The sequence below is a fragment of the Leguminivora glycinivorella genome, chromosome 1, assembly GCF_023078275.1.
Source record: "Leguminivora glycinivorella isolate SPB_JAAS2020 chromosome 1, LegGlyc_1.1, whole genome shotgun sequence".
NCBI classification, from domain to species: domain Eukaryota; kingdom Metazoa; phylum Arthropoda; class Insecta; order Lepidoptera; family Tortricidae; genus Leguminivora; species Leguminivora glycinivorella.
The window spans coordinates 31,780,973-31,806,998 of record NC_062971.1 but is presented as its reverse complement, the minus strand read 5'-3'; the positions used below and the strand labels follow the sequence as shown (position 1 = coordinate 31,806,998).

At 35.8% G+C, this 26,026-nt stretch overlaps 1 protein-coding gene across 5 annotated transcripts in view; it reads left to right on the top strand.

Annotated features, from left to right (window-relative positions):
• LOC125236614 (synaptotagmin 1) overlaps positions 1-24,497 on the top strand; it is a 62,262-nt gene extending 37,765 nt beyond the window's left edge. For 2 of the 5 annotated variants that reach the window (XM_048143599.1, XM_048143518.1), the window contains exons 2-11: positions 492-593; positions 3,453-3,572; positions 5,368-5,513; positions 6,705-6,803; positions 7,232-7,426; positions 7,581-7,757; positions 11,911-12,028; positions 12,628-12,761; positions 18,798-19,002; positions 20,491-24,497. In XM_048143599.1, the coding sequence (XP_047999556.1) occupies positions 494-593; positions 3,453-3,572; positions 5,368-5,513; positions 6,705-6,803; positions 7,232-7,426; positions 7,581-7,757; positions 11,911-12,028; positions 12,628-12,761; positions 18,798-18,992 (1,284 nt within the window). In that variant the 5' untranslated portion in view covers positions 492-493 and the 3' untranslated portion in view covers positions 18,993-19,002; positions 20,491-24,497. The remainder of the gene's footprint in view (positions 1-491; positions 594-3,452; positions 3,573-5,367; positions 5,514-6,704; positions 6,804-7,231; positions 7,427-7,580; positions 7,758-11,910; positions 12,029-12,627; positions 12,762-18,797; positions 19,003-20,490) is intronic. The other 3 variants (XM_048143789.1, XM_048143664.1, XM_048143723.1) reach the window with 3 other exon arrangements.
• The last annotated feature ends 1,529 nt before the right edge of the window (positions 24,498-26,026 follow it).

Below are 26,026 nucleotides of genomic sequence, written 5' to 3'. Positions count from 1 at the left end.
AGTGACGATATCCTTTCTAGTTAACTATGAGTAACATTTTAATATGTAGTAGTATAGTAGTTACATATGTGATTATGTAAATCACATAAGTAAACTTAAGCTTCGTAAATCTTTCTTAATCCCATAAAGGTACGATTTTAAATTGTAACTTGCCAGCGTAGTCGAATAAAAATCGTCGACGCCAGACGCCGACAGAAATCCAATGCGCCAATACGCAAGAGCGATAGAGATAGGTAACTACGAAACAGATATTATCAGTGATCGTTTGCGCATTTGGCACAAACAACAATTTTTGTCGAGCTCCCGATATTTAAATAAATAAATCGGGAGCTCGACAAAAATCAAAAAGGTAATCACGGTCTATCCCGGATATCCCGGTCAATATAAGTCTAATGAAAATAACCGTGAATCATTCAAAACTTATCACAATTTTTTTTTAATAATCCATCTTCCTGATGCTTTTCTTAACATATTTTTTTTATTTGTTATAGGGATGTCACCGCTTATTAAACTACTGCGGCGATGGCGCCGACAAGCCGCAGGGGAGGCGACAGCCGAGGAGGAAACGGGCGAAGAGGCGGGAGGAACAACAGGTAATAGATCAAATTCGGGTTATAGATCTAAAACTCATAGCAGACAGAATCTCGTCTGCTATAGCCCATCTCATTAATAGCAGTTTAGCGTGTGGTCTATTTCCTGACAGCCTCAAGGTAGGACTAGTACGGCCAATATATAAAAGTGGCAGTGCAACAAACTGTAGTAATTACAGACCTATTACAATGCTTCCCATTTTAGACAAAATTGCAGAAAAGTACATAAGTAACGAAATACATAACTTTTATAGCAAGCATTGTATTCTCTCCGCTAATCAATTTGGGTTTCAGCCCAAAAAAAGCACCTCATTGTTACTTTCAAAGTTTACTGATGAGATAAATCAACACTTAAACAATAAATGTCATGTCTTAATAATTTTTATTGATTATAGTAAGGCATTCGACACTTTACGACATGATACACTAATACATAGACTGGAAGATACTGGTGTCCGTGGGCAACTGTTAAATTGGTGTCGGAATTACTTGCGAAACAGAATGTATCATGTTAGGATAGGGAACGCTCTTAGCAATGAAGTATTGGTGACAGAGGGCACAGCACAAGGCTCCGTGCTCGGCCCACTCCACTACTTAGCTTATGTTGATAGTATGAATAACTGTGTCAAAAAATGTTCCGTTTACCAGTTCGCGGATGATACCTGTCTCATTGCCGCCGATAAAAATGTAACTGTGGCGGAGAAGAAACTGCAATTTGATTTTGATAACGTCTGTAAGTGGTCCCACGATGCAGGGCTAGTCCTAAATGCAGATAAAACCAAACTGCTTCATATACACTCAAGTCAATCAAGATCGGTAAGAGAAGTCAGGATCATAGGGCACGACCACCAGTGTCTACACATGCTACCGAATATTGATCAAAATTGCAAGTGTATGCCGCTGGAACAAGTTAGTAAACACAAATATTTAGGTGTTATAATTGACAACCGCTTCAACTGGAGAGACCAAATTGACTCAGTGTGTACTAGGTTACGAGCAATAATGGCAAAAATATATATTCTACGAAATAGGATCCCATATCATATTAGACTCGATGTTTATAATGCACTTGTGGATAGCGTCATTTCTTATGGATTAAGTAGTTATGGTCGCACTTTTAAATCATACCTAGACAAAATATATAGGCTACAAGTCAGGCTCTTAAAGATAATAGTACCTCATAAAATAAAAGAAGAGGTTGTATGTGATAGTGACCTATTTAAATTTTGTAAGGTCCTTCCGATTCACACTAAATTTAAATATCACATGTTAAAGGATCAATACTTCAGAAATGAAATTAAACATTTAATCTCCCATCCAATAAATACACGGCAAGTAACAAACCAAATGCTTCGGAAACCACAATTTAATAATTTTTATGGCAGGAGAACGTCAGATTATATTATACCAGATTTAATTAATAAGTTACCTAAACAGTGTAGAGATAAGTTAACACCAACTAATATAGCAAATATACTTAAAAAAGAAATGCTTAACCAATTAAATAATTGTAACTGATAAAAAATAGTTCATTTGTAATAAATGGAGCAGCCTGTATCACGTACCTACGGCTGACCGGTTCTTGTTTTGCTCGGCCGGCCGGTGTGATACTGATAACGTGACGCGCTCAGTATTAAGTATGTTATTTAGGATGTAAGTATTTATCTGTAGTGCACTTATTTAGTTTTTTATTTTTTACCTTGCGGAATGGAGTATCGAGACAAACCTTGCTGGTTTAGCGATACTTTTTAAAAAAATATTATGTAATTTGTGGTGTTTAAGTAAAATAAATAAAATAAAAAATAAAAATAAAATAATTGCTATAAATTGAAATAGATATCATACACGAAAGAAAAAACGACATTGTTACCATAAAACATACCTATGCGTCCAACGGCAGCCTTAGATTAACTAGACACCAACACTTGGTAGACGCTAGTGTGAAGGGTTCCCTAACGCTTCGACACACAACACTGACTCAAACTGTTTAGATATGGAGCTGCCAAGATGCTGCTCCATATCTGAGTTACCACTTGATGTGTAAACTCAGCGACTTGTCCGACTCTATTGCAGCTTAGTTGGCCATAAGCAGGGACCGCAACTTTGGTGCCGATGACAGACGTATGACGTCAAGCTAAATACAGAGTGTTGTTATCTAGATTATATACAATTAATCAAATAACAACTTATTAGCCTCTTTAGTTTACTGATATTCAAACTTGAGTTAAGAGTTTTTCCACGTACTGGCCACGTATAAAAACATAACTGTCTTTGTCATGTTAAAATGAAATATATAAAAAAAAACCAACCTTTTGTTAATATGTTGTTTTATTTAAGTACACGAAGAATAATATTTTTTGTTACAATTACATTACTGTAAAAAAAGCCAATAAAAATAATACTTGCATCGTTTTTTAATGTTAACATTATTTTTTATGCAAATACCAAGCAGTTCTCAATATCTCATTATTAAGAATTGAGGTATTGCAATGTTATTAAAAGAACATCCTATATCGGACTAAACGTCATAATGACGTCACCGGCACCAAAGTTGCGGTCCCTGGCCATAAGATAAGGAGTCTTGGCTTCCGAAAGTACGCCATCAGTGGAATCAGGCACAATTTTTCTCTCTTTATCTCTCTCGATTTCTCTTTCTATATACTTCCTCACTCCACTCTCTATCTTATCTTATCTTAAATCTGCGGGGGCCCTTACGGATACACTTCGATCCATCGGGATCTTTTGTGCAATTACCCCGTACGATCCACGTATCGGATGATGAGGCTCACGGGTAGCTCTCTGAAATCCTTCGGTACCAGGTAATTCTATATAGATAAAACTATAATAAATGTTTTGTTGCAGCATCGCCCGGCACCGAAACGCCCACCGTCGCAGCCACCACAGAGACGATGGCCGAGAAAACAGCAGAGATCGCCCACAAGCTCAACCTGGAGACGTGGCAACTGGTCGCGATTCTTGTGGGTAAGTTAAATTTTACTCTCCATATCAATCGGCGACCAACATACAGCCCACTGAAAGCTGTACGACTCTGGTCGCGATTCTTGTGGGTAAGTTAAATTTTACTCTCCATATCAATCGGCGACCAACATACAGCCCACTGAAAGCTGTACGACTCTGGTCGCGATTCTTGTGGGTAAGTTAAATTTTACTCTCCATATCAATCGGCAACCAACATACAGCCCACTGAAAGCTGTACGACTCTGGTCGCGATTCTTGTGGGTAAGTTAAATTTTACTCTCCATATCAATCGGCGACCAACATACAGCCCACTGAAAGCTGTAGGTACGACTAGTGCTGCCCTCCTTTTGTAGGTTTCTCTTGTGGAGTCAAATTAATTCATAATCACAGATGGATTAAAATCCGTGCGGCTATTATGGGTTTTTAATATGTTACTAGATAGAGAGTCACGACAAAAGGCTTATTTTCATTGTATTAACAGGCTATGAATTCTGAATAATGAATTACATTCATGAATAACTTGCTCTCGTAATACCTATAACAATCGCTATAAGATCCCGTGAGATCGAAAAATTACATAACCCTATTGAACTACGACCCAAGTTCCGAGATGCACTGCGATTGCGCAGTCAATTTGCTATTGCCGTGCAGTCCTGCAACACAGAGGCAAATGGGCAATACGAGTAAAACCGCAATTAACTCTCTCCGTTTCTAGTAAACCCCCCGGTTATCTCGATAGATAACTCACTGAGAAGTTGGCTTGCCATGACTAGTCATGGCAAGCCAACTTCTCAGTGATTTTGACAGACAATACAAATGTTATTTTAAACCTAAAATCGTACGAAATTATGATGCTTACTTTAGCCTTGTACAGGCGAGGCTGTCTAAATCGCTGCCACCTGAACTTTGTGGGACTCTATCGGTTTCAATAAATATTATAAAAATGTGTATAGAAAAATGCTCATTAGTTTTATTACATGAAAGTTGTTTCAATAATGGTTAGGTACATTGCATACATCCAAGTTGATAAATTAAACGATCACTTGAAACAGTTATGTAATATCGCCCTCGGGCGCGTAATTGGATTTGTTCCCGATATAACATGCGGAAAATTCTCTTCTAGCCGGATTCCGAATGCCCTTGGTCTATTTGACACGGGTCGTTATTTCTGGAACGGCGTTTTTATTGAAAATCACGGATTGTCAATGAAATCATTTCCCTTACATTGTATCCCGGCTTTCTGCCACAGCTTAAATATGAAAGCATGGGGTTCGTTTGACCATAAAATCCCAGAATTGACTTAGGCCCTTAGTTGTTTACGAAAGCGACTGCCATATGACCTTCTAACTCAAAGAGAAACTGGGGAATAATCCGGTTTCCTTACAATGTCTTTCTTTACTGAAAAGCGACTGCTACATATCAAATAAGATTTCGTAAATACTTAAGTAAGTAAGTAGATATCGAAAAAAATCTCTGGCACCCAGCGTTTGAACACGGTACTACTAATCTCAGAAGGCAGTTAACATAGAAGTACACGATCCCTATTCACTGTAGTTCACTGCAGACAGAAATCCAAATATAGCCTATACTCCGGTCCGAGAAGTTCAGTGCCTATACAAACACGATAGGTTTTCACAGCGCACCTTTGGATGAAGGATAAAGAGAGGGACCTGTAAGATGAAAAAAATTAATAAATAAAAAAGGAAAAACTAACCTTGAATCATGAACAACTGTTAAGCCAACTTTCGCGACCTATTCTCCTATCGGCACATTTTTAAAAACCAATTCCACCACCCAGGGGTAGCGGTCGTTGTCCTCGGCATCTGCTTCTGCTGCATCAGACGATGTTTCCGCAAGAGGCGGTCCAAAGACGGCAAGAAGGGCATGAAGGGCGTCGTCGACCTCAAATCCGTCCAGCTCATCGGCTCAGCCTACAAGGAGAAGGTAAATGCCATCTGTTCTGAGCACAGTCTAAATTAAACAATACTCTGTACTTTTAGGTATTTAAAAAAAAGTAAACAAATAATTTGTACTTTTTCGGGTAGTTACTAAATTTCTTGGTTAACCAAACAAATACAAAAACCAAGCGGATCTGTCACTGAGCGACCTGCTCTTAACCTCCTTATTTAGTCGTGTAATCTTTTCATTTACTTGCAACTGATTTAAGGAGCCGTTTGAGAGTAGATTTTGTTTACATTTATTTAAATACCTGAAGATACAGACTTAATATTACTAGGCAACGTATTGAAAAATATTTTATAGGTACATTTCCTGATTATTGTTTTATACATTTCCAGTGACATAAATAAAAAAACACAAACAACTACTCCGCAGTACAATGGAGGCACATTTTACGCTAATTTTGCAAACTTTTGCAATCGCCCCAACAGTCCATTTGTAGAATTATTCATATTTAATGTACGGCTAACAAGACCGAAAATCGGTTCGTCGTTACTAATAATTCAAAAGCAGTAAGGTGGGCGGGCGTAGAATTCGCCATTCAGCCTCCAAATTTCCGGGGGCGGAACCACCGTCGGAAGATTCGAGACGAATTGGCGACGTGGTATCTCGTTTGTTTGTCTCAATAATATGAAACACGTTTATATTTTAATTATAATATAACTTTACCATCTGTGGATATAAAAATTGCTCATTCTCATATAATCATAGTAAAATTGAGCATAAGTAGCTGAAAGTAACCTAATTAAATTATGAATTCACTTTTTGGATATTTCAAGCTTTTGACCTTCAACTGTGGCCACTTAATGTAAATTTCTATATTCTATAAATAGTAAAGTTACTACACAAACTAAATTTGCCACGTTTTACAGAATTGCTCAATGTCAGTTAGGTATTCTATTTTGAAATGATTTAAGTCATAATAATAATCATCATCAGAACATCTTTAAAGGAAATCGTATCAAACTGAATTCCTAAATCCACAAATCAAATTGATGGATCGTAAAACTCACTTAGGTATAGAAGCAAAAACATAATACCTAATAATGAGTCGCTATTGGTCAGTTTGGTTTGCAGATTTAAAAGTAGAGACACGAAAGGAAAAAATGAAAAGGTTCATGTTATTTATAAGAAATATGATTTTCATGTGAAATTTGCCGCGGGACGTGAATGTAGGTTCAGCCGGATATGGAGGAGCTCACCGAAAACGCCGAGGAACCAGACGACGGCGACTCCAAGAAGGAAGAACAGAAACTAGGGAAGCTACTCTATAAGGTGCGTGACTACTTGGCTAGGCCACGGGACGAGGCCCAGGTTTGCTAACTCTGTGGTATGTTGCTCCTAATTGTACATACCATAGCATCCCGATTACATCACGAGATCAGGGGAAAAATGCATGTGTCACATTTACATACCAACAACCTCATAAAATCTGTCGTATGTAGAATATTGTTTTCCCGACACCTATTTTAGAGCCAGCGTTCCGTTTTATGTTTCATTAAGGCTTTATTTACTGAGCCCGTAACTCATTTCGCCAGTAAACACATTACGATTGAGCGAGTTTATTCCACCATCAAGTATCTGGCATGTTTATGTGTCATCTTTTTTTAAACGTCCAAAAGTTAACTCCATTTATTTGTAGATATTTTGCTGAAATTCCGTCGGATTTTAACTATTTAATAAATGTTATAATTTTCTTTCAGCTCGAATACGATTTCAACAGCAACAGTCTCTCCGTGACTGTGATCAAAGCAGAAGATCTTCCCGCTCTAGACATGGGAGGAACTTCTGATCCCTACGTAAAGGTCTACTTACTTCCCGATAAGAAAAAGAAATTCGAGACCAAGGTCCATCGGAAAACTCTCAGCCCCGTCTTCAACGAAACATTCGTCTTTAAGGTAAAATACATCAAAGTTACAGAAACATCTCGCTTGTTAATATCCAAAAGATTACCAATAATATTTCGGGCCGCGTATGTGGGTGGCTCAACATGACAGCACCCTTAAGCCTACAATAACGAATGTCCCGAGTAATGATTCTATTTCTGTCCAGAGCGTGCCATACGCCGACGCGATGAACAAAACGCTAGTGTTCGCGATCTTCGACTTCGATCGGTTCTCCAAGCACGACCAGATCGGCGAGGTGAAGGTACCGCTGTGTCAGGTGGACTTGGCGCAGACCATCGAGGAGTGGCGCGAGCTGCAGAGCGTGGAAGGCGAAGGGGGGCAGGTGCGCACATTACACACACTGCCGGCCGATACCCCATAACACCCTCATAACACTTTTTGTAAATATATCTTAGTCAATAGTCAAAGGGGTTAATAGAAGTTATTGAGAGCAGCGAGGAGAACGCAGTTTTGACCTGACTTTACTCTCCCAAATATCAGAAATGCTGCTTGATCTTACAGACAATTTTGCTTTCCTTTGTATATTTTCCAGAATTCGTTTTTTACGTCAAGTTTCCTAATTTATTAACACTGACACTTAAGGAAACTATGCAGGTACTACTCGTATTTATCTTTTATTTAGGCTTTTAGTAGGAAAGGGTTGATTACTCAAACAAGTGTGCTAATTTATCTAATCTTCAAAAATAGGCTTAGTTCTGTTTCTGAAAATACAATTTCAGTAAATATTTTTATAGGTATATGATACATTATATAAAGTGTAAAAACGTGATTGGTAAAGTTAACAATGTTAACTCTTACACCCAGGTCACATCAACAGCGTACTCAAGTACGAAACACAAACTATATCAACATGTAGCACACTAAACTGACAGGTTTTTCATACATAAAATACCTAGATTAAGGTTTATGCAAAGGTACATAAGATACGGAGAACTATCGAGACTTTTATAATTTTTTTATTAGCTTAGGCTGGACTGTCAAAACACACTTAATTATTGCGTTTTGGCAGAACAGCAATATTTTAATTATAACGTCTTTTCAATGAATATGCTCGATAATCTATTTCCAATTCACTAATACCGGAATTATTCAAATATGGACAGTTCATACTCATTGAAAGGATGATTTACATTTTTTGAAATCTTACTGCACTTTTTTGATAAGAGGAACCTTGACAGAGCAAGCCTACTTCATAACCAATTCTGACCTTGTAATATTTTTGCTTAGTATTTACAATTGTCACTGGAGAGTCAAGGCACCTCGACGTGGATTGATTCGTCATTTATTTTTCTGATAAAATTAATTTCGACAGCAGAAATGTATTTACTTGGTTTTTCTCTTTTTCTCCATATTTTCTCTGCTCTGCTTGGCTGTGTTTGATTGTGTCCTGAACAATCTTGCATGCCGCTTCAAAACCGAAATGATCATTCACGTAAGTATTATTTTGAGACACATCAAGATATATATTTGGAATTGTATTTTGAACACGTTATTACTTGGACAATATAAATACACAAAAGAGCTACTTGTACAATTTTCTGTTCAACGAATAATGTTTGGTTTAAGTTTTGACGCCAGAGCGGTCGCTGGCGCTAGGTTCCGCATAGGACGGTAGGGCGTTACCTACATTCGATCCACACCTTTCTGTAAGATTCACCTTATACCCGATATCACCTGTCGTACCATTTTTGATTTCGATTTCATTTGTTCCATCCAACACTTTGATTTGGTTTTATATTGCGGCTGGGGAATGTGCATGTCCGTCATTTCTGATTGTGCTCGTGTTCTGTCTTGCCGATTAACGGACAACGTGTTGCTACAAAATGTTCATTCTAGTATTTTTTTGTGATATGATGTGATAACTAATAAATTATTTACGTCTGTTAGCATTCTAAAAATGTCTTCTAAATTAATCGAGAAACAAGTTGTCGCGAATTGGCAAACAGTAGTAGATGGTGTAATTGGCTATACAGTGGGCACTCAAGTAATTGGCTATGTTGTTGAAAATTATTATATATTGCTTTATCACATTCGCATCAGTCCGGTATTTTCCAAAAGGTCCCATAACCTACTATAATATATCAATAGCAATAATTGATTGCTGTACTTATCTTTTATGATATTTTGTATTATGAACTGCGGTACTGGATTACATTAGCGATTTAATCGCCAAATTAATATGATCTGACAACAATGTACCTACTAAATGTTGTTTGAGTAAATGCCACCCTAAACTGTTCTGCAAATATGTTACAGGTCCATTGTCCTGACTGAAGGATCATGCCTTACACAATGCTACCAACTATTTAAGTAATAATATGCATGTCTAGTAAAGGAACGAGTTGAAAAGGGGACATTAATTTGACAACAATTTTACAGTAATACATCTTTACAAGTGATACATTGTACGTACATAGATATAATTTATTTAATGCTGTTTAGACCTTATTCATCTATTTTCAATTTTGAAATCTTTATTGTGTTGTTTAAATTTAATAATGTTAAAAGATGTAATAATTCCACATTACTACTTTTCATAATTCTACAATTTAACACAACTAACTTATATTTCGATTCTCGTTCCTTTACTCTCACTTTCTTAGTACCTAGTAGAACTTACGCGTGTTTACAGAATGTTTAATGATTTGAAATCATATGAAATTAACAAACTCCTACATAAGTTTCTATTTTAAAGTGATTCTGCAAACTCGCGTAACTTAAACAAGCTTTGACTCTAGCTCTACACTTCACGGCTGTATTATTAAACGGTGTATGTGTGTTGTGTACTAACTACCCTACCCATGTGTGCCAATACATACTAAATACAAATATGTGTGCCTGACTACCTGTTTTTCGATAAAGAAAGTAATATGATGACAGACAAATATATTTGTGTAATATACTATCCATGTTTTTGTATTATACAGTATACTTCAATAATCTGTGTTTAAAATATTACTTTCTTTACCGAATGTGTTGTGGGTACTTTATGTATTTATGTATGTCTTGTACCTACCTGTCTTAGATGATTGCGATCTGTTTCTAAAATGGCTAGTCTTACTACAGATTAGTCTACTGAGATTGTATGTATAGGAAGGAGCTGCTCGAACTTACATTTGACAAAAGTCATCACCATGCATATCTGCCAGGTGTGGGTTTTATGTTACAGTAAAAGGTTTAAGTGTGTCTGATATGATATGATCTGGGTGTCAAAAACAACAATTGGCTTCATTTCGGTAACAGATCGTAATAAGAACCTTCACTAAATGTTACAATATTATACATATTATATTTATTATTTCAGCGGATATTGCTTCATGTATGCGAACGTTGGTGTTTTGTGTTTTGTCTCATAGTGTACCGAGTATGTTAAAATAATATATGTATCATGTTTATTTTTATACCTTAGATGGAATATCTATGTGCCAAAACGTTATTATGTAACGCAATGAAAGTGTCGTCAATATGTCCGTATGACTAGCTGCAAACGTTGAGGCTAATTGCCCTTAGGCTGCGTCCTGGCACGACAAGTCGATACAGCCTTTCAATGTCGAACTATTTCAGAAACATGTTTTGCTTTATTTCAGAGAGATATTTACACATTCAACCAATCCTTACTAAACAATCACTTTATGCACTTAATACATACTGAGATATTCTGACAATAACATTGTACACGCATTCATCTTCCACGGTGAGAGAGAAAACAAATAACTATTTACAACACTAACTAGGCATAGTTGTATTTCAATATGAATTACATTCAAATTTCGCATTCACATTTATAGTTACGACACAATCACAAACACCTTAACTGTATTTGACAAAATAATTAAAGCAAAACATTCGAAAACATTAGAAAATCTGTATCGACATACCAATAACCATAATAATACGCTTCTAGGTGAAACACGAGGCTACTGTTCTGTTTTTTGTTTTGGTTGAGTGTCAAGGTTTGAGCCCCTATGCCGCGGTATGGCCCGATTGTGTTTCTACAGCTTTTACCCAAGTTCTGGACGCTATCCCTGACACAACTCCCTCGTCTATCTTCCATATTGTCACATCCAAATACCAAACAGTTCCAAATGAGCAAGTGAGCGATGGATGCCTTCAAAAACACTGGGTTCATATTTAACAGTTTTACACAAGATAAAGTGATAGTAACACTCTTTAAGACATGTGAATATTTGTAGGGTTAATTGTTTCAACAATTCATTTCGTTACTTAACAGAAGGCGAAATAATACTACTAACAATTCGATTTTTAAAATAATAAGAAATAACTAAGTACATTCATAGTTATTACTAAGTATATCTTTTATATATTTGTAATTCTAATCAATATAATACCTACACATTTACAAGTCATAACTGTTCTTAAATTACTAAAGTTAACTTGTAACATTCTGTCTTAAGTATTACATTTATTCTGAAACTAATGTCGGAGTAGAAGATTACCAATAATCCAATTTCCAGGACAACAAGTTGGGAGACATTTGTTTCTCCCTGCGATACGTGCCCACGGCCGGCAAGCTCACGGTCGTCATCCTCGAAGCCAAGAACCTCAAGAAAATGGATGTCGGCGGCCTATCAGGTAACCTTCGCTCTGTCTTCCCGGCCGTAATCTGTGCAACTCTCTTATAGCCTACAAAACAATACTAATAACACGCTGATACCACTGGGATTAGGGTAAACAATTAACCTTGTGCGTTTTTATATCCGCTTACCTTAAACTTTAGAACCCAGAATAGTTCTCATTGAGCATGTGTTAATTACAGTCACTCTCCTTTTTTACATACCTACTACATGACCTGACTCCTAGTAGATTGTCAAGTTTATTCATTTTCACTTTTTGGACTCAATTTAACGCTTACAAAATAACTCCAAGCATTAACTGATTCATTATTCTACACTAGGCTTTGATCCACCATATCACTAGCATATACCATAATATTGCACGTAATTATTTAAGATCTAAAGAAATTAAACTCTATTTAAAAAGCCACTTTAATATAATTTATTTGTAACTTGTCACTTTATAATCAATATTTTTTTAAACACTAATTAGTTTCCGAATTCATCAAGGTTTCTTTAGATCTCACGTGTGGCATAACATCCATTAAATATGAATCTGTACGATATTATAATGATAACTTTTTCTTTTTCATATCCTGCTCCACTGGGTGACCACAGATCCGTACGTAAAGATAGCACTCATGCAAAACGGCAAACGACTCAAGAAGAAGAAGACAAGCATCAAGAAATGCACACTGAATCCCTATTACAACGAGTCATTTACTTTTGAAGTACCATTCGAACAAATACAGGTGCGAGCCGAGATTGGAACAAAATCGATGTCGTCGCGCCTCAAGCTTAGGCAATTTTCATACACGAATTTAAAGGAAACAGCATTAATGTATTACTGGAAGACTTGTCCAATTTGGATCCTAGTTTATTTAGTAATACTTCAATGTCGTTGTTTCTAAGAGTGACATTAAATATTTTTTAGTTGTAAAATTGCCTAAGTGACGCGCAATTTGATGTTGTGTCATTGTTGTAAATATGGGTACACACACCACTTGCATCCAAGCCAATCCTACTCCTAATATGGACTGAACAAAATTTGCTTTCGATTTTTCTTTCCTTATTTTGCAAAGGTATTTAAAAAATACTTAACAGAATTAATACAACTCAATATCATCAGAAACACAGAAGAAGACGAATTTTGGCAAGGAGGTATATAAATATTTCTAATTTTATTTTTATTGATGTACATTATGTATCGAGATACTCCAAAGACACAAACTGTCTAAAGTTCAACAAATCATAAAGATTTATTTATCTCAAAATATTTGTAACAATCAAGTATCAAGATATGTGAGGAATTGAAAAGTGCATTTTTGTTTTGTTTATGTTGTTGTTGTTTGTGATGCTCGCTAGTATTTGACGTAGCAACCTCATGTTCTGTGTCTGTATCCTGTTATGCGATCATGATTGTCTCTGGTCCTCTCTTCCTGCTCTCCTACATCCTCGATCCTTCGTTTGAAGCCAACTTCGTTAGGACAGCTCGTAGTTAAATGTTCACCTTTTGCTGTAACTGGACGTCTCAGGAAAAGGTATCATTTGCATGAATTTCCTAATCAGATTGGCTTTGAATATCGCCCTCTGATGTCTATACCCAAGAAAGTGGTGTTATGAATCTCCCCTCGTAACTGCATTACAATTTGGTAACTTCAGATTGTAATAACTTATGGTTTAAGGAATCCAGTCCCACGATCTTCTTCTGCTTCTATCTACAGCTTTACGCTCTTTCTTTATACAATTTATTCCATAATATATACGTACACAATTTCTACCCATGGTAAGTTTGCGACAGACCCAGTAGCTAGTATTGGGCATGACATGGTATGCTTATATATACTATACTTATGTACTACCTCATATGACTTATCTCTAATATATACACATATAATTATCATGTAATATATTCTAGTCCTTACATAAAACATCATTTCTGTAGTTGCACCAAACTATCAGCAGTTTAAAAAACTGCATCAATTTCCAACACTGGCACGCTTCATTACTGACATCTATCATCCATTTATATCATGTTTTATACACGAGACAAGTATTATGGCTTTAATATCATAACTAAGTTGTGACCGATTATCAAACTGTCCGGTAACAAAATATTTGTATACTTTATACTGGACGTAATTGTTACAGTTATATTTACTATTTGAACATTAATCATTTACCTTGCGCAGCATAGCGTGACCACAGAAAGCTATATCAATACATTTCAACGATAATAATCACTCGGTATTAGTTCAACCCTTTCATAAACATATGACCCTTCTATAACCCTTTCATATATCGCTCCTTGAAAAACATAGTGACACTATCCAAAAAACATAGGTTTTTAGTTAACAACGCCATCTAGGTCGCGCGTTCATAACGAACGCAATGCAAAGACACCTATCGATTTAGCTCGCTTAGAAGCGACAGGGGGCGCTAATGTCACTATGGCGAATAGTGGGAATAGACGCGTGGGGGACGGGAACAATGTCATGTTTGCATTAATGACCTGGACGCCGATCAAAATGTAGTGAACTCTAAGACGAAAGTTGTCATTTTGTGTTTAGTGATGGTGTTCCGCGAGATTGAATGGTAAGTATGACAATTTTCTTATGGAACATTGTATCAATCCTTAAAGTGTCACTTTGAACTTGTAATAACTATTCAATATTGAGTTTCATTTTAAAGTAAGAGTGTCATTTTTGCTATAATGACACTAGTACTTTAACAATTCTAAACGTGTTGAGATAGGTATAGTGACACTGTGCACGTAATGACGGTTTGGCTTTAAACTATTAGGCTTAATGCAGGTTAAAAATAAAGTTGTACTGTACTTTTAATTAAAATGACGTTATGGTCTTACCTCGCTAAAAAGAATTTGCATGAATGAATCGTCATTATCTGTTTAGTGTCATTTTTGATTGTATGAATTACCATAATTACGCTTGCAAAGAAATGGAATACCGCTGTTATGAGTTTAAAGCCACTTTAACTGGTAATGGTAGCTTTAAGCGCGTTGACTGATTATTGTCACTTTAAGTTTTATGTCATGCTTTGCGGTAATTAAAATTACAAAACAGTTAATGATTAATTACCTTCTAGACATATTACTTTATTTATTATAATTATTTTTTACGAAGTAAAATTGCTATTTTTGTGATCTACAAGACACAATTACTAATTTAAGATACAATATAAAAACTATGATTGCTAGTGGATAAATTTCTTGTGCATTAATATAAATAACTAAATTATTAGCCATAAATAAGTATATTTGTTTGTTACAGTAAAAAATGGCTCAACGATATTCAAGGCTCAAAAATTCAAAGCAATCATCAATAGTATAAACACACCAGCATCTACAGATCACCTATTTGCTACATCGCCACGAGCGTGCACATTTCAAGCGGCCGACTAAACTTCGCATAAGTTAGGCCCTAACTTATGCGAAGTTAGGCCCTAACTGTTAGGGTATACCACGTCGTCAAAAAAAATCGCACCTCGCGCAAAATCGTTTCAGGTAAAAATATCTCTAATCTTATTGACTGTAATCTATCAATATTTGTATCATTTCAAAGTACAATTAAAGCCCTTTAAGAGAAAAGGTGTACAACTTTCTTAAAAACAATAATCGCCAATCTGCCGTGGTTTAAAAAAAAGGTATTGATGCGATTTTAATGGGACTCTAGGTGTGCTACCCCAGACGGTTTTAGAAGGAGCTGTAAAGGTGTCATGTGGATCTTTTGCACCCCAAAAGTCACCGAGGACGAACGCCTGCAGAAAAAAAAACCTTGAAGGCAATAGGGGTAAAACACCAGAAAAAGCAGCTCAAGTGGTGGTACTGCTCCTAAACGGACTACGGCAGTAGCAAGTTGCTGAACGCCTAAGCATAATCCGTTTCCGGGTGCGACGAGTCTTGTTGCGGTTTCTGGAGACCAGTAGCTACATCAGGAGGCCAGAATCTGAGAGAAGACGCTGCACCACCGCTAGAGACGACCGGTACATTGTATCGGCCTCTTTGCGGAACCGCTTTCTTATCGCTCCTGAGCTGCAGATACTGCTTAGAACAGCTCGAAGAACTGTAGTGAGTGTCTCCATGATCAGAAGAAGATTGAGGGAGAAGAAAATGTTACCCCGAAGAGCTGACAGAGGCTACCAATTGAAGCCAGAGCCAATACCCCAATCGAATTGCTATAAGGCTTAAGGATTGGACGTTGCAGCAATAGAGGAAAGTTTTGTTCCCCAACGAGACGAAGGAGATCATTTACACCAACTATAGACGCAAAAGGGTGTACAGGAGTCAAGGAGAGCAGTTTACACCAGTCTTCACTGAAGAAACAGTCAGTTACGGGAGCGGCTCGTGCATGTTCTGGGGCGGCATTTCCATCGACGGCAAAACGGATCCTTAACTGCAAGCAGTTACATTATGGAGATCTTAGAAGAACGTATGGTCTCGTACGCTGAGTTTTTTGGACCTGATTTCCAATTCATGCACGTCTACGCCCGTTGCCCTACTGCCTTGATAGTGCGGGACTCCCTGATGCATGAGGTCGGAATGCACCGTAATAGAGTGGCAGCAACGAGCCCCGACCTGAACCCCATCGAACATCTCTGGGATGAGTTAAAACGGCTTGTTTGGTCACGGTATCCTGCTCCAGCCACCCTCAAAGAGCTGGAAGCCGTAGTTATTGAGGAATGGGAAAATATTCCTCAAAAACTGATCGTAACACTGATCAGGTCCATAACTGATCGCATGGAAGCTACAGGAAGGGCCAGAGGGAGGAACACTGGGTTTTAAGGTTAATTTTAAGTCATTTTTTTTCGATATTTTTTTGTTGATTTTATTGCGTTTGATTTTTTTTTAATTTTAACCTGAATGCACTTTGGTTTCTTTTTCCTGACAATTTTAATTTTTTGTATAAAATGTCATGAATTTTATGGATATTAAAATAAATGTTGTATTACTAACGCAAATGTCAAGACTGAAAGTGATTTTTGTTTCTAATATTTTTTTAGTTATATTTTATTGTTTAAGAGGGCAAGCCAGGAGTGTTTACACTAGTTTTTAAGTGCAGTAATGCTAAATAGATACAGGGTTTGAGACCGAATGTCATTTAATTCAATAAATTTTAATGTGTATACATAAAAGGTGGTTTGATTGCTAATTATTAATTGAAATAAAAGGTAAATTTCATAAAAAAATGGCTATAGTGTCATTTTTCCACAAAGTAAAACGAAGATATAAAGTTGTCATGTGTCCCTAAACAAAAATAAATGGAAAAGTGTCACTACCATTTTGTTTAAGCTTAATTATCTTAGAAACAAAATAAAAAAAATACAATTTACTATTATATCTATCAGGTTTAGTCACAAAACTAACAAGATCTGCCAAAAAATTACAAGTTTGTTGTAAAAATGGCAATTTTTGACAATTCAAAAATTTCAAAACTTTAAACCGTTGTACCCAAAAAAGACGTTTTTCATTTAATGACACTATGTTTTTCAAGGAGCGATATATGTATAATTTCACGATATACCTACTTTTTAACTTTCTATAATTTATTTCGTATAATTACAAATACAATCTGAATAATAATTACCTATATTCATTTAAATAAATTACGCTCGTTGTGACGTTGATTACAGAGCTTAATATATTTATCATTATCTTCTTGCTAGTTTTACATTATAATATTAATTGTTAGCTTTGCATACCTTATATTTATCTTTCTTTCTTTTCTTTTCAAACCCTTGTTATTAGTGACAGTGCGTTACTGTAGCTGATTTTGGAAAATAATATTCTGTTCATTTAACTCTGTTATTACATTTGCGTACATATATTTCCTGATAGGGTAATACACTGCGACCAAACATTTGCTTTCTCCATGTATTTAATGCATTATACCCTAAATCCAATCCCTGCCTACACAGAAAAAACAAATATAAGTCTATGAATGTTTCTCGACTAATGTTTTACTAAAATGTTTGTCGAGACACAGAAACGCAGTTCTTTTTCGTCAGCCTTTTAAATTATCCACAATGCCAAGTCGTCAGCATACAATTCCTAAGTCTTTACCATCCTAATTTGTCTACGTTCCTATTTTGACCACAGTACATACCAATTCTTCAACTGACTGCTCTAAAAAACCGTGCACGTTTAATTTGGTACTTTTGCATTATTTTATTTTAATAAAAAGTTTATATGCCCTGTCTTTTTTATATTCACCGGTGCACGCGGTGTGATGAGTGAACGAATCAGAACTGTGGACAAGAAATGAAAGTTACGATATAATCCGAACGATGAGTACGATATAAACAGGACTATGGACGGTTAGTCGAAAAACATCATAGATGCTACCTTAGGCTGGCAACAGACAGTCTTAAATTTCATAATCTTAAAAAATCATAACCTTATAAAATCAGACACACCCATTCCACACACATTCTTAAAATTCAGATTATTCGCAATCTGTCAGATCAATCTGAAAAAACCATAATCTTAAAAAATAAGACTGTGTGTGGACAGTTGCGAAATTGTATGGAAATCCGTGCACTCGATCTGATTTCATAAGATTATGATTTTTTACGATTATGAAATTTAAGACTCTCTGTTGCTGGCCTAATTGATTAACGTCATTAACGTCTACTCGTGACATTGGTGTGAAATTACAAACAAATTCGTAAACATATGTCTAAAAGAACGACGCAATCGAAATTCACGCCATTGTCTACATGAGAAGCGGAATATACGTATATCATTCAACTTGTTCTTGATCGGACTGCAGAAAGTGAATCTAGTGGTAACGGTGGTGGATTACGATCGCATCGGCACGTCGGAGCCGATCGGGAAGGTGGTGCTGGGGTACAACGTGCAGGGCACGGAGCTCCGCCACTGGTCTGACATGCTGGCCAGCCCGCGGCGCCCCATCGCGCAGTGGCACACGCTCAAAGATCCCGACGATGGAGAGAAGAAGGACTAAGCTGTCTCAGGTACTGTTCCGTTTTCAAACATTGTAAATTCCTAGTAGCTAGTGAACCGGCATGCTGAGCAGAAGGTCCTGGGTTCGAGTCCCGGTGCTGACCGTAAATTCATTTCATTACCTATACGCTTCATTTACCGGCTTTATGGTTTAACTTATGTTTTACATTCTCCTGATGATTAGCAGCCACAAGAACATTTGGATGACGCTATGTTTTTATTTGCCCGCGTTTTCGATTTTTTAAGGATTTCTCCTGGGTCACTGAAAATATTCTCCAAGTATCTTTTTCATTGTTTAACAACGCAGGTACAACTTTATAACTTTCAATTATATGAAAACTTGGAAGTTTTAATTAACAGAAGTGTGAAATAAAGTAAGAGTGGACAAGTATTTTTCAACGTTTAAGCTAAATAGCTTTTACCTACTGTAACAAACTTTTTATGTACCAACACCTGCCTACTTAACTAGTAGGTATTTTTTAGAAAAGAGTACTTTTTCTTTATCAAGAATTTTATATCTAGTAAATTAGGACTTATTATTGTACTGTTTATGAATTAAGGCCTCTGTTTTTTGCCATATGGCTAAATAAATAAAACGTAGGAAAGTAATACTTTCATAAACTAATCAGATTACTTAGGTAGATGTGACTTTTTTGTTACACATACAATATTTACTTTAAAAAACCGTCCAAGAGCGTGTCGGGCCACGCTCAGTGTAGGGTTCCGTAGTTTCCCGTATTTTTCTCAAAAACTACTCAACCTATCAAGTTCAAAACAATAGGCTAGTTTCCTACTAGTCAAATCAGCTTCTTTTTATGATCTGTCAAAACGATTTGCTAATATGGAATTACGATGAAATACTGAGGAGTGACGTCACGGTCAATTCATTTACTTCATATCTTTCTCTTTGACTTATTAAATATAAATTGTGTTTAAAAACAAGTACTGTCCATATTATTCTTCTAATTACGTTGTGCTTTATTTCGTGCACTGCATAAAATATTTTATTTTAAGTATAGGAAACTAGCCTATTTTCCTAGAAAGTCTTTATAGAGCTCTACTTTTGTGATTTTTTCATATTTTTTAAACACATGGTTCAAAAGTTAGAGGGCCCCGGACACACTTTTTTTCCTTTAGGAGCGATTATTTCCGAAAATATTAGTCTTATTAAAAAACAATTTTGATAAACCCCTATTCATTTTTAAATACGTATCCAACAATATACTCGTATCACACGTTGGAGTTGGAATGAAAAAAAATCAGTCCCCACTTTACATGTAGTTGGGGGCCACACTAACGAATTTTTTTTTTTCCACTTTTTATTTTTGCACTTTGTCGGCGTGATTGATATACATATTGGTACCAAATTTCAGCTTTCTTTTGCTAACGGTCACTGAGATTATCCGCAGACGGACGGACGGACAAACATGGCGAAATTATAAGGGTTTAGTTGACTACGGAACCCTAATAAAATGGCTACAAAATGTTTAATGTTACAGGAAATCATCGGTTTCCGTAACGTTGAAGAAGATCTACGACTTCCGAGAGAAGACGAACCATCTTACCGAACGAGGAGTATTTTAGTTCGTATTATAAATTTAAATATTTTGCTAGTTACAAAGGTATCCAGGATAATTTGAATGAGAAAGTATAAACTTTATATTAGATACGTCAATATTTTTCGCTATTGCGTCGGCGGCTATAAAATTGGCTGTTTAATGTCGTTCCTTTGTTTATAAATAAATATGGCTTAATTAAGTAGGTGTTTACCTATTGGCTAAGTATTTTCAACAACTTAGATACCTACTTGCAAAATATTTGAAAAACTTTTCAATATATTATCCTGAATTCCATCGTATCCTATAACAAAATCTGGATGTACAGAGGAATGATAGGTGTATCGGATGAATGGGGGTTAAATCATGATTTTGTCAGTTGATGTCATAAAAAGGACTCTTTGAAATTAGTAACTTATAAATACTTTAAAAGAAATTGAGATGTTTTGGAAACTTGGTTTTGGAAACCTTTTTAATGCCGATTGATTTCATTTTATGTTTTTCAATGAAATTAAATTCCAAGATATAAAGCCGATAGACCTTAGTCGGAAATGGTCTTTTATGTCGACGTAAATAATACTCGTATAAGTAAATTGTTGTGAAACCGGCGGGGATAGTGCGGAGTAGGGATCATAGTCCGGTAGACCCCCTTACTTCCACGATAGCGTACGAACTTGAAAAGAAAGCCCTACTACTGCGATACGTTGAGTCCAGAGCTGGTGAATACGCCTTGCTGCGCAAATGTTCGTAAAAGTATCTTTTAACTGATGTTACGCCGGGAATGCAAAAGCGGTGCATTTGCTAGGTTTGGATATTTCTTACCAACTTAAAACGCGGATATATTATAAATCCCTGTAGTAAATATCTACTAGGTACTATTTGAAATGGTGTGGTAGATTTATGAGGCCTACTAGCACTAACGTCTAAAATACACAATGTCATCTCTCTCACTCGTAGATGTTTTACGAGTGACAAAGATGATATAAACGTTAGTGCTAGAGGCATGGAAGTTTGGGCTTTCGTGTGACATAGTTTTAAGTGGAAAGATTCACTTGAATTGCCTATTTGTATATTTATTTCGTGTAATACGCCGGGTTGCGGGACTTGCGGGCCAATAGACCTAAATTCTGTTGACTAGAGACTATGTATTTGTTACGTAAATTAATTTACTTACCTAAGAAGCATTTCTTGAAAAGCTGACACTTACCTGTAAGAAAATAAACAGGCAGGTAGCTCTAACTAAGCAAAATATACATAGGCAGTATTGGTGCCTATATCAGATTGTTTTTAGAGACGGGTGACATGGGGTAAAACTTCTAAAACCACCTATACAAATTATGATTATTTATGTATAATCTAAAAACCTAGGATGGTTCTCTTACTAAATGCGTAAATGGAAGTGATAGTGGGAGAGAGGATGCTCCACTTGAATACCAAACTAACTTGTTTTATCTGTTTTAACTATTACACTAAACTTTAATACCTATACTCGTATCTCAGATAAAAAGTTCAACGCCCCCACAGTAAAACTTTGTAACGCCAAGATTGGATGCAATGTGCTACGACAACTCTACGACTTAGCCCGTAGCAAGTGGCAATCCATATAGACAAAAAAGATCTATCTGCCCCTAGCGCAGAATTAGCATTCAGATTTTTACTAAATCATATTTAATGTTAACTCACAGTGAATTTTAATAAGAAGTGATGCGATGCGACAGCAATTTGAATTCTGATTTTTTTTTCAGTGCGTAATTTTATCATCTGAATCGCGACGCATTAGAATCAGTATCAAATAGCTGTGTTTGAATAATACATATATAAATAATTAATGTAAGTATTTTCTCAAAACATAAACATTCAACAGAGTTATAGGTCTTTGCCCCGTCGACCTCGCACTAAAATATTTATGACGTACCTACTATGACTATGTAAATAGTTACATCGTGTTAAATTTACAACATTCTATTTTACTATCGTAAGTGTTATAGTATTGATACCCTTTTATTATGGTAAAGTTCCTCCATGAACGAGAAAGTCCTTATATTTGTTTGGATTTACAGACCCATAAAAATCTCATGAAAATAGGAAAGATTTTACGAAAATTTCTTACGAATAGGACCGCGTTTCATGGGATTTGACTAAAAACGGTAATAACATAAAGAGCCTTTGAGATATATGTATGTGCATAAATCTAAATAGCTTATCATAAGATCCTTAAGATAAGCTTATACAGAAATACCTCACTATCACAAAATCAGGAGTAGGTAACAGATTTCCAAGAAACTGCTCTTACATAAAAATATTTTTTGTCATTTTTGTTTTGGATTATTTCTCTTTCTGTGAGGAACAATTAGGCCTATTGAATTTATCTTTTAATTTTAAGTCATTTCATGACATTCCCATGCTATTATCTAACTAAAATCGTTCAATTTTAATTTATGTTAGTTAATTTAATCCAAGTACCTAACTGCATTATGTTCGCAAAAAAAATCGTTTAATAGATAATTACAAAGCAAATGGCGACTCATAACCGTGGATCATCGAAACTAGTCAAATTTACTTCTAGACCACGATAATAAACTTAAACTGTATTGTTAAATAGTTAGAATGTAATTACTGATTCCTTACAATAATGATTCATTGTTAGACTGGTTTATTTATATTTATTTAAGCGTTTGTAATCATAAGTAACTATTCCATTTTTAACTCACCACATCATATCCAACTTTAAAGAGATGCAGCTATATGTCAGAAAGAGAAGACTATATTTGTATCTTACACTAGTGTGACTAGATCTCATTCCATCGGACAGTTGAGATATGTATTAAAATCTCAACGTGACGTCTGATAAATGAATCAAATATAACTTATACCTAGCTAAAGCTTGACTGTTGTTGATCTCAAACCTATGTGTTATCGTGTATATAATGTAATCACATGTTAAATTTCACAATCACTTTATATCTATGTATAGGAGTAATGAGAGGGCTTCAAGTACTTTAGCTGTGCACCAACACGAAACAAGTAGGAATAGACGAGGTTCCAAGTGAACAATAAATATAACTATTGTTAATATAGATTGTACAGCCACCCAAGCAGATTCACCTTACACAAATAATAGACTAGTTATTTTTAATTGTTTTTTTTTTACTTGGGTTACCTACTCTGTTTAGATTGGTGTGAAGGTGAATGTGTTGGGGTCATTCCTATTAAAATTATCAAGGCGCGCCAGAACAGCGGTCGGGCCTCAGTAGTATGACAATATGGACATTCAGCGCTATTTATGAAATTTTGTAATCGTAATGGTAAATTGCAATATGTGAATAATCTTTAATATAAAACAACACTTTGAAATTATAGATGAGACATTTGTATTTTGAAGCTGTTTATGTCCGTGGTCTTCTTATATTAAATGGGGACAATTATATCTGTCAACATTATTTCAAGTAGGTGTACTTCAATACCTTTAAATTAAATATTGTACATGTTGGTATTGGTGTGTTGAGCAGTTGTAATATTACTTGCTGTTTGTTACAAAATTTAAAATTAAAATTTGCTGAACTAGAATTGTATAAATGTAACCAAAACTTAAAAATATGGTTTACTGTAACTTGGTTGAATCAAAATCAAAGCAGGGTTTATATATTCATTAACGAGTCATCTTGCACTGCACATAATACCCTATTTGCTGATTCCTTTTACATGTCATTGTCATCAGTATTGTTATTGTAGCCCTAAAGAGGTATATATATTACTAAAAATTGATAAACTTATCATATCACTTGCCACTTAAATAAAAATCATTATTGGTTTGTGTTGCGTTTGTTTACAGTTTTTGTAGAAATTATATAGAATTTTGTTATAAAACATATTATAATTTTAACTAGAGTTTATATTAGTAATGAATTATGTAAGCTACAAAGAATGTCTATAATACATAATTACATAGATGTGTTGTTTTATTTTAGAATATACTCTCTACACCACTTAGGCACTGGTCCCACAGCGAGCTAGTAAGCTATGAGCTATCGGCTATAAAAACGAACAAAAGATAAGCACCCCCGTGCAAATAAAAGAGACACGGCGATTTTGATAGCTCACCGCTGGGCGAGTAACTATAAACATCGCCGTGTCTCTTTTATTTCCACGGGAGTGCTTATCTTGTGTTCGTTTTTATAGCCGATAGCTCATAGCTTACTAGCTCGTGGTGGGACCAGTGCCATAAGTCTGGGTGTATTCAAGTCAAGAGTGAATAGGCTAGGCTATTGCTGAACCAGTGAGCTACAACCTCGGCCTTGTCGTCACTTTCCATCAGGTGCGACTAAGGTCAATCACTGGCCAGTTTATAATAATAAAAAAATATATAAAAAAATGAAAGGTCGGGGCAAAATCTGTGTATATGGCGGCGGCCCAACGAAGAATCCGCCAGATCACGAGATTCCTAGGCATATCGTGAAACGGCGCCAAATCATGATTTCGCCATATCGTTCAAAACTCACCGTTTAACGATTTGCCCAGTGACGTTTAAGCAGATCATGAAATTCCTAGGCATATCATGAAACGCCGCCATTTCGTGATTTCACCAAATAAAACCCACCAGTGGCATTTAGGCAGATCATGTGATTCCTAGGCATATCATGATACGCCGCCATATCGTTCATACTTAAGTAGGGTTCCAAAATTGAAGTAAAAAATGCAAAAAACCATAATAAGTAGGTACAATATTAAATTAAATACTTTGTATTTTACAAATGAAATGAAACGAGACTTGTATTATTACCTAATTGGAATAAATATTAAATTAACCTTTTCAATTTGACCATAATAAAATTATACATTTAAATTATACAAAAAAATAAATTTACAAAATTTATAAAACAAGACATGTGTTAGTAATTATAATAATTATAGCCAATAATTAATATTATAGTAATTGACAGATTAAAGTCGACGAGTAGAAAAAAGCTTCTTTTGCACTTCTACTTTGAATAACCACACTATTTTTCAGCACCACCAATGGCCAAGAAAGAAACTATTCTACGAAGTGCCCGCTATAGAGCTAGGAATATCGACGAATGCGTTGCTTTAATCGATCTGTCGTGTTGTTTATCAGGCACATCGTGATATGCCTGGACAACTTTTAGGCATTTCATGATTTATTTATTTTTTATTTTTTTTTTTTATTATAAATGGGCTTACTCTTGACCACAGACTAGCCAAAGGCAAAGACGTGGCCTACGATGGAGTGAGCTCGCCCAGAAGATGCCTGTTCACTCTTGATTTGAAGGTTGCCGGGTTATAAGAGCTCGGAAATATAGCCGCCGGCAAGGAATTCCACTCCTTGGCAGTGCGCATAAGAAAAGAAGAAGCAAAGCGCTTCGTGCGGATTCGTGGAATATCCACCAAGTAAGGATGGAGACCTGATTTGGCGCCGTTTCACGATATGCCTAGGAATCTCATGATCTGGCGGATTTTCCGA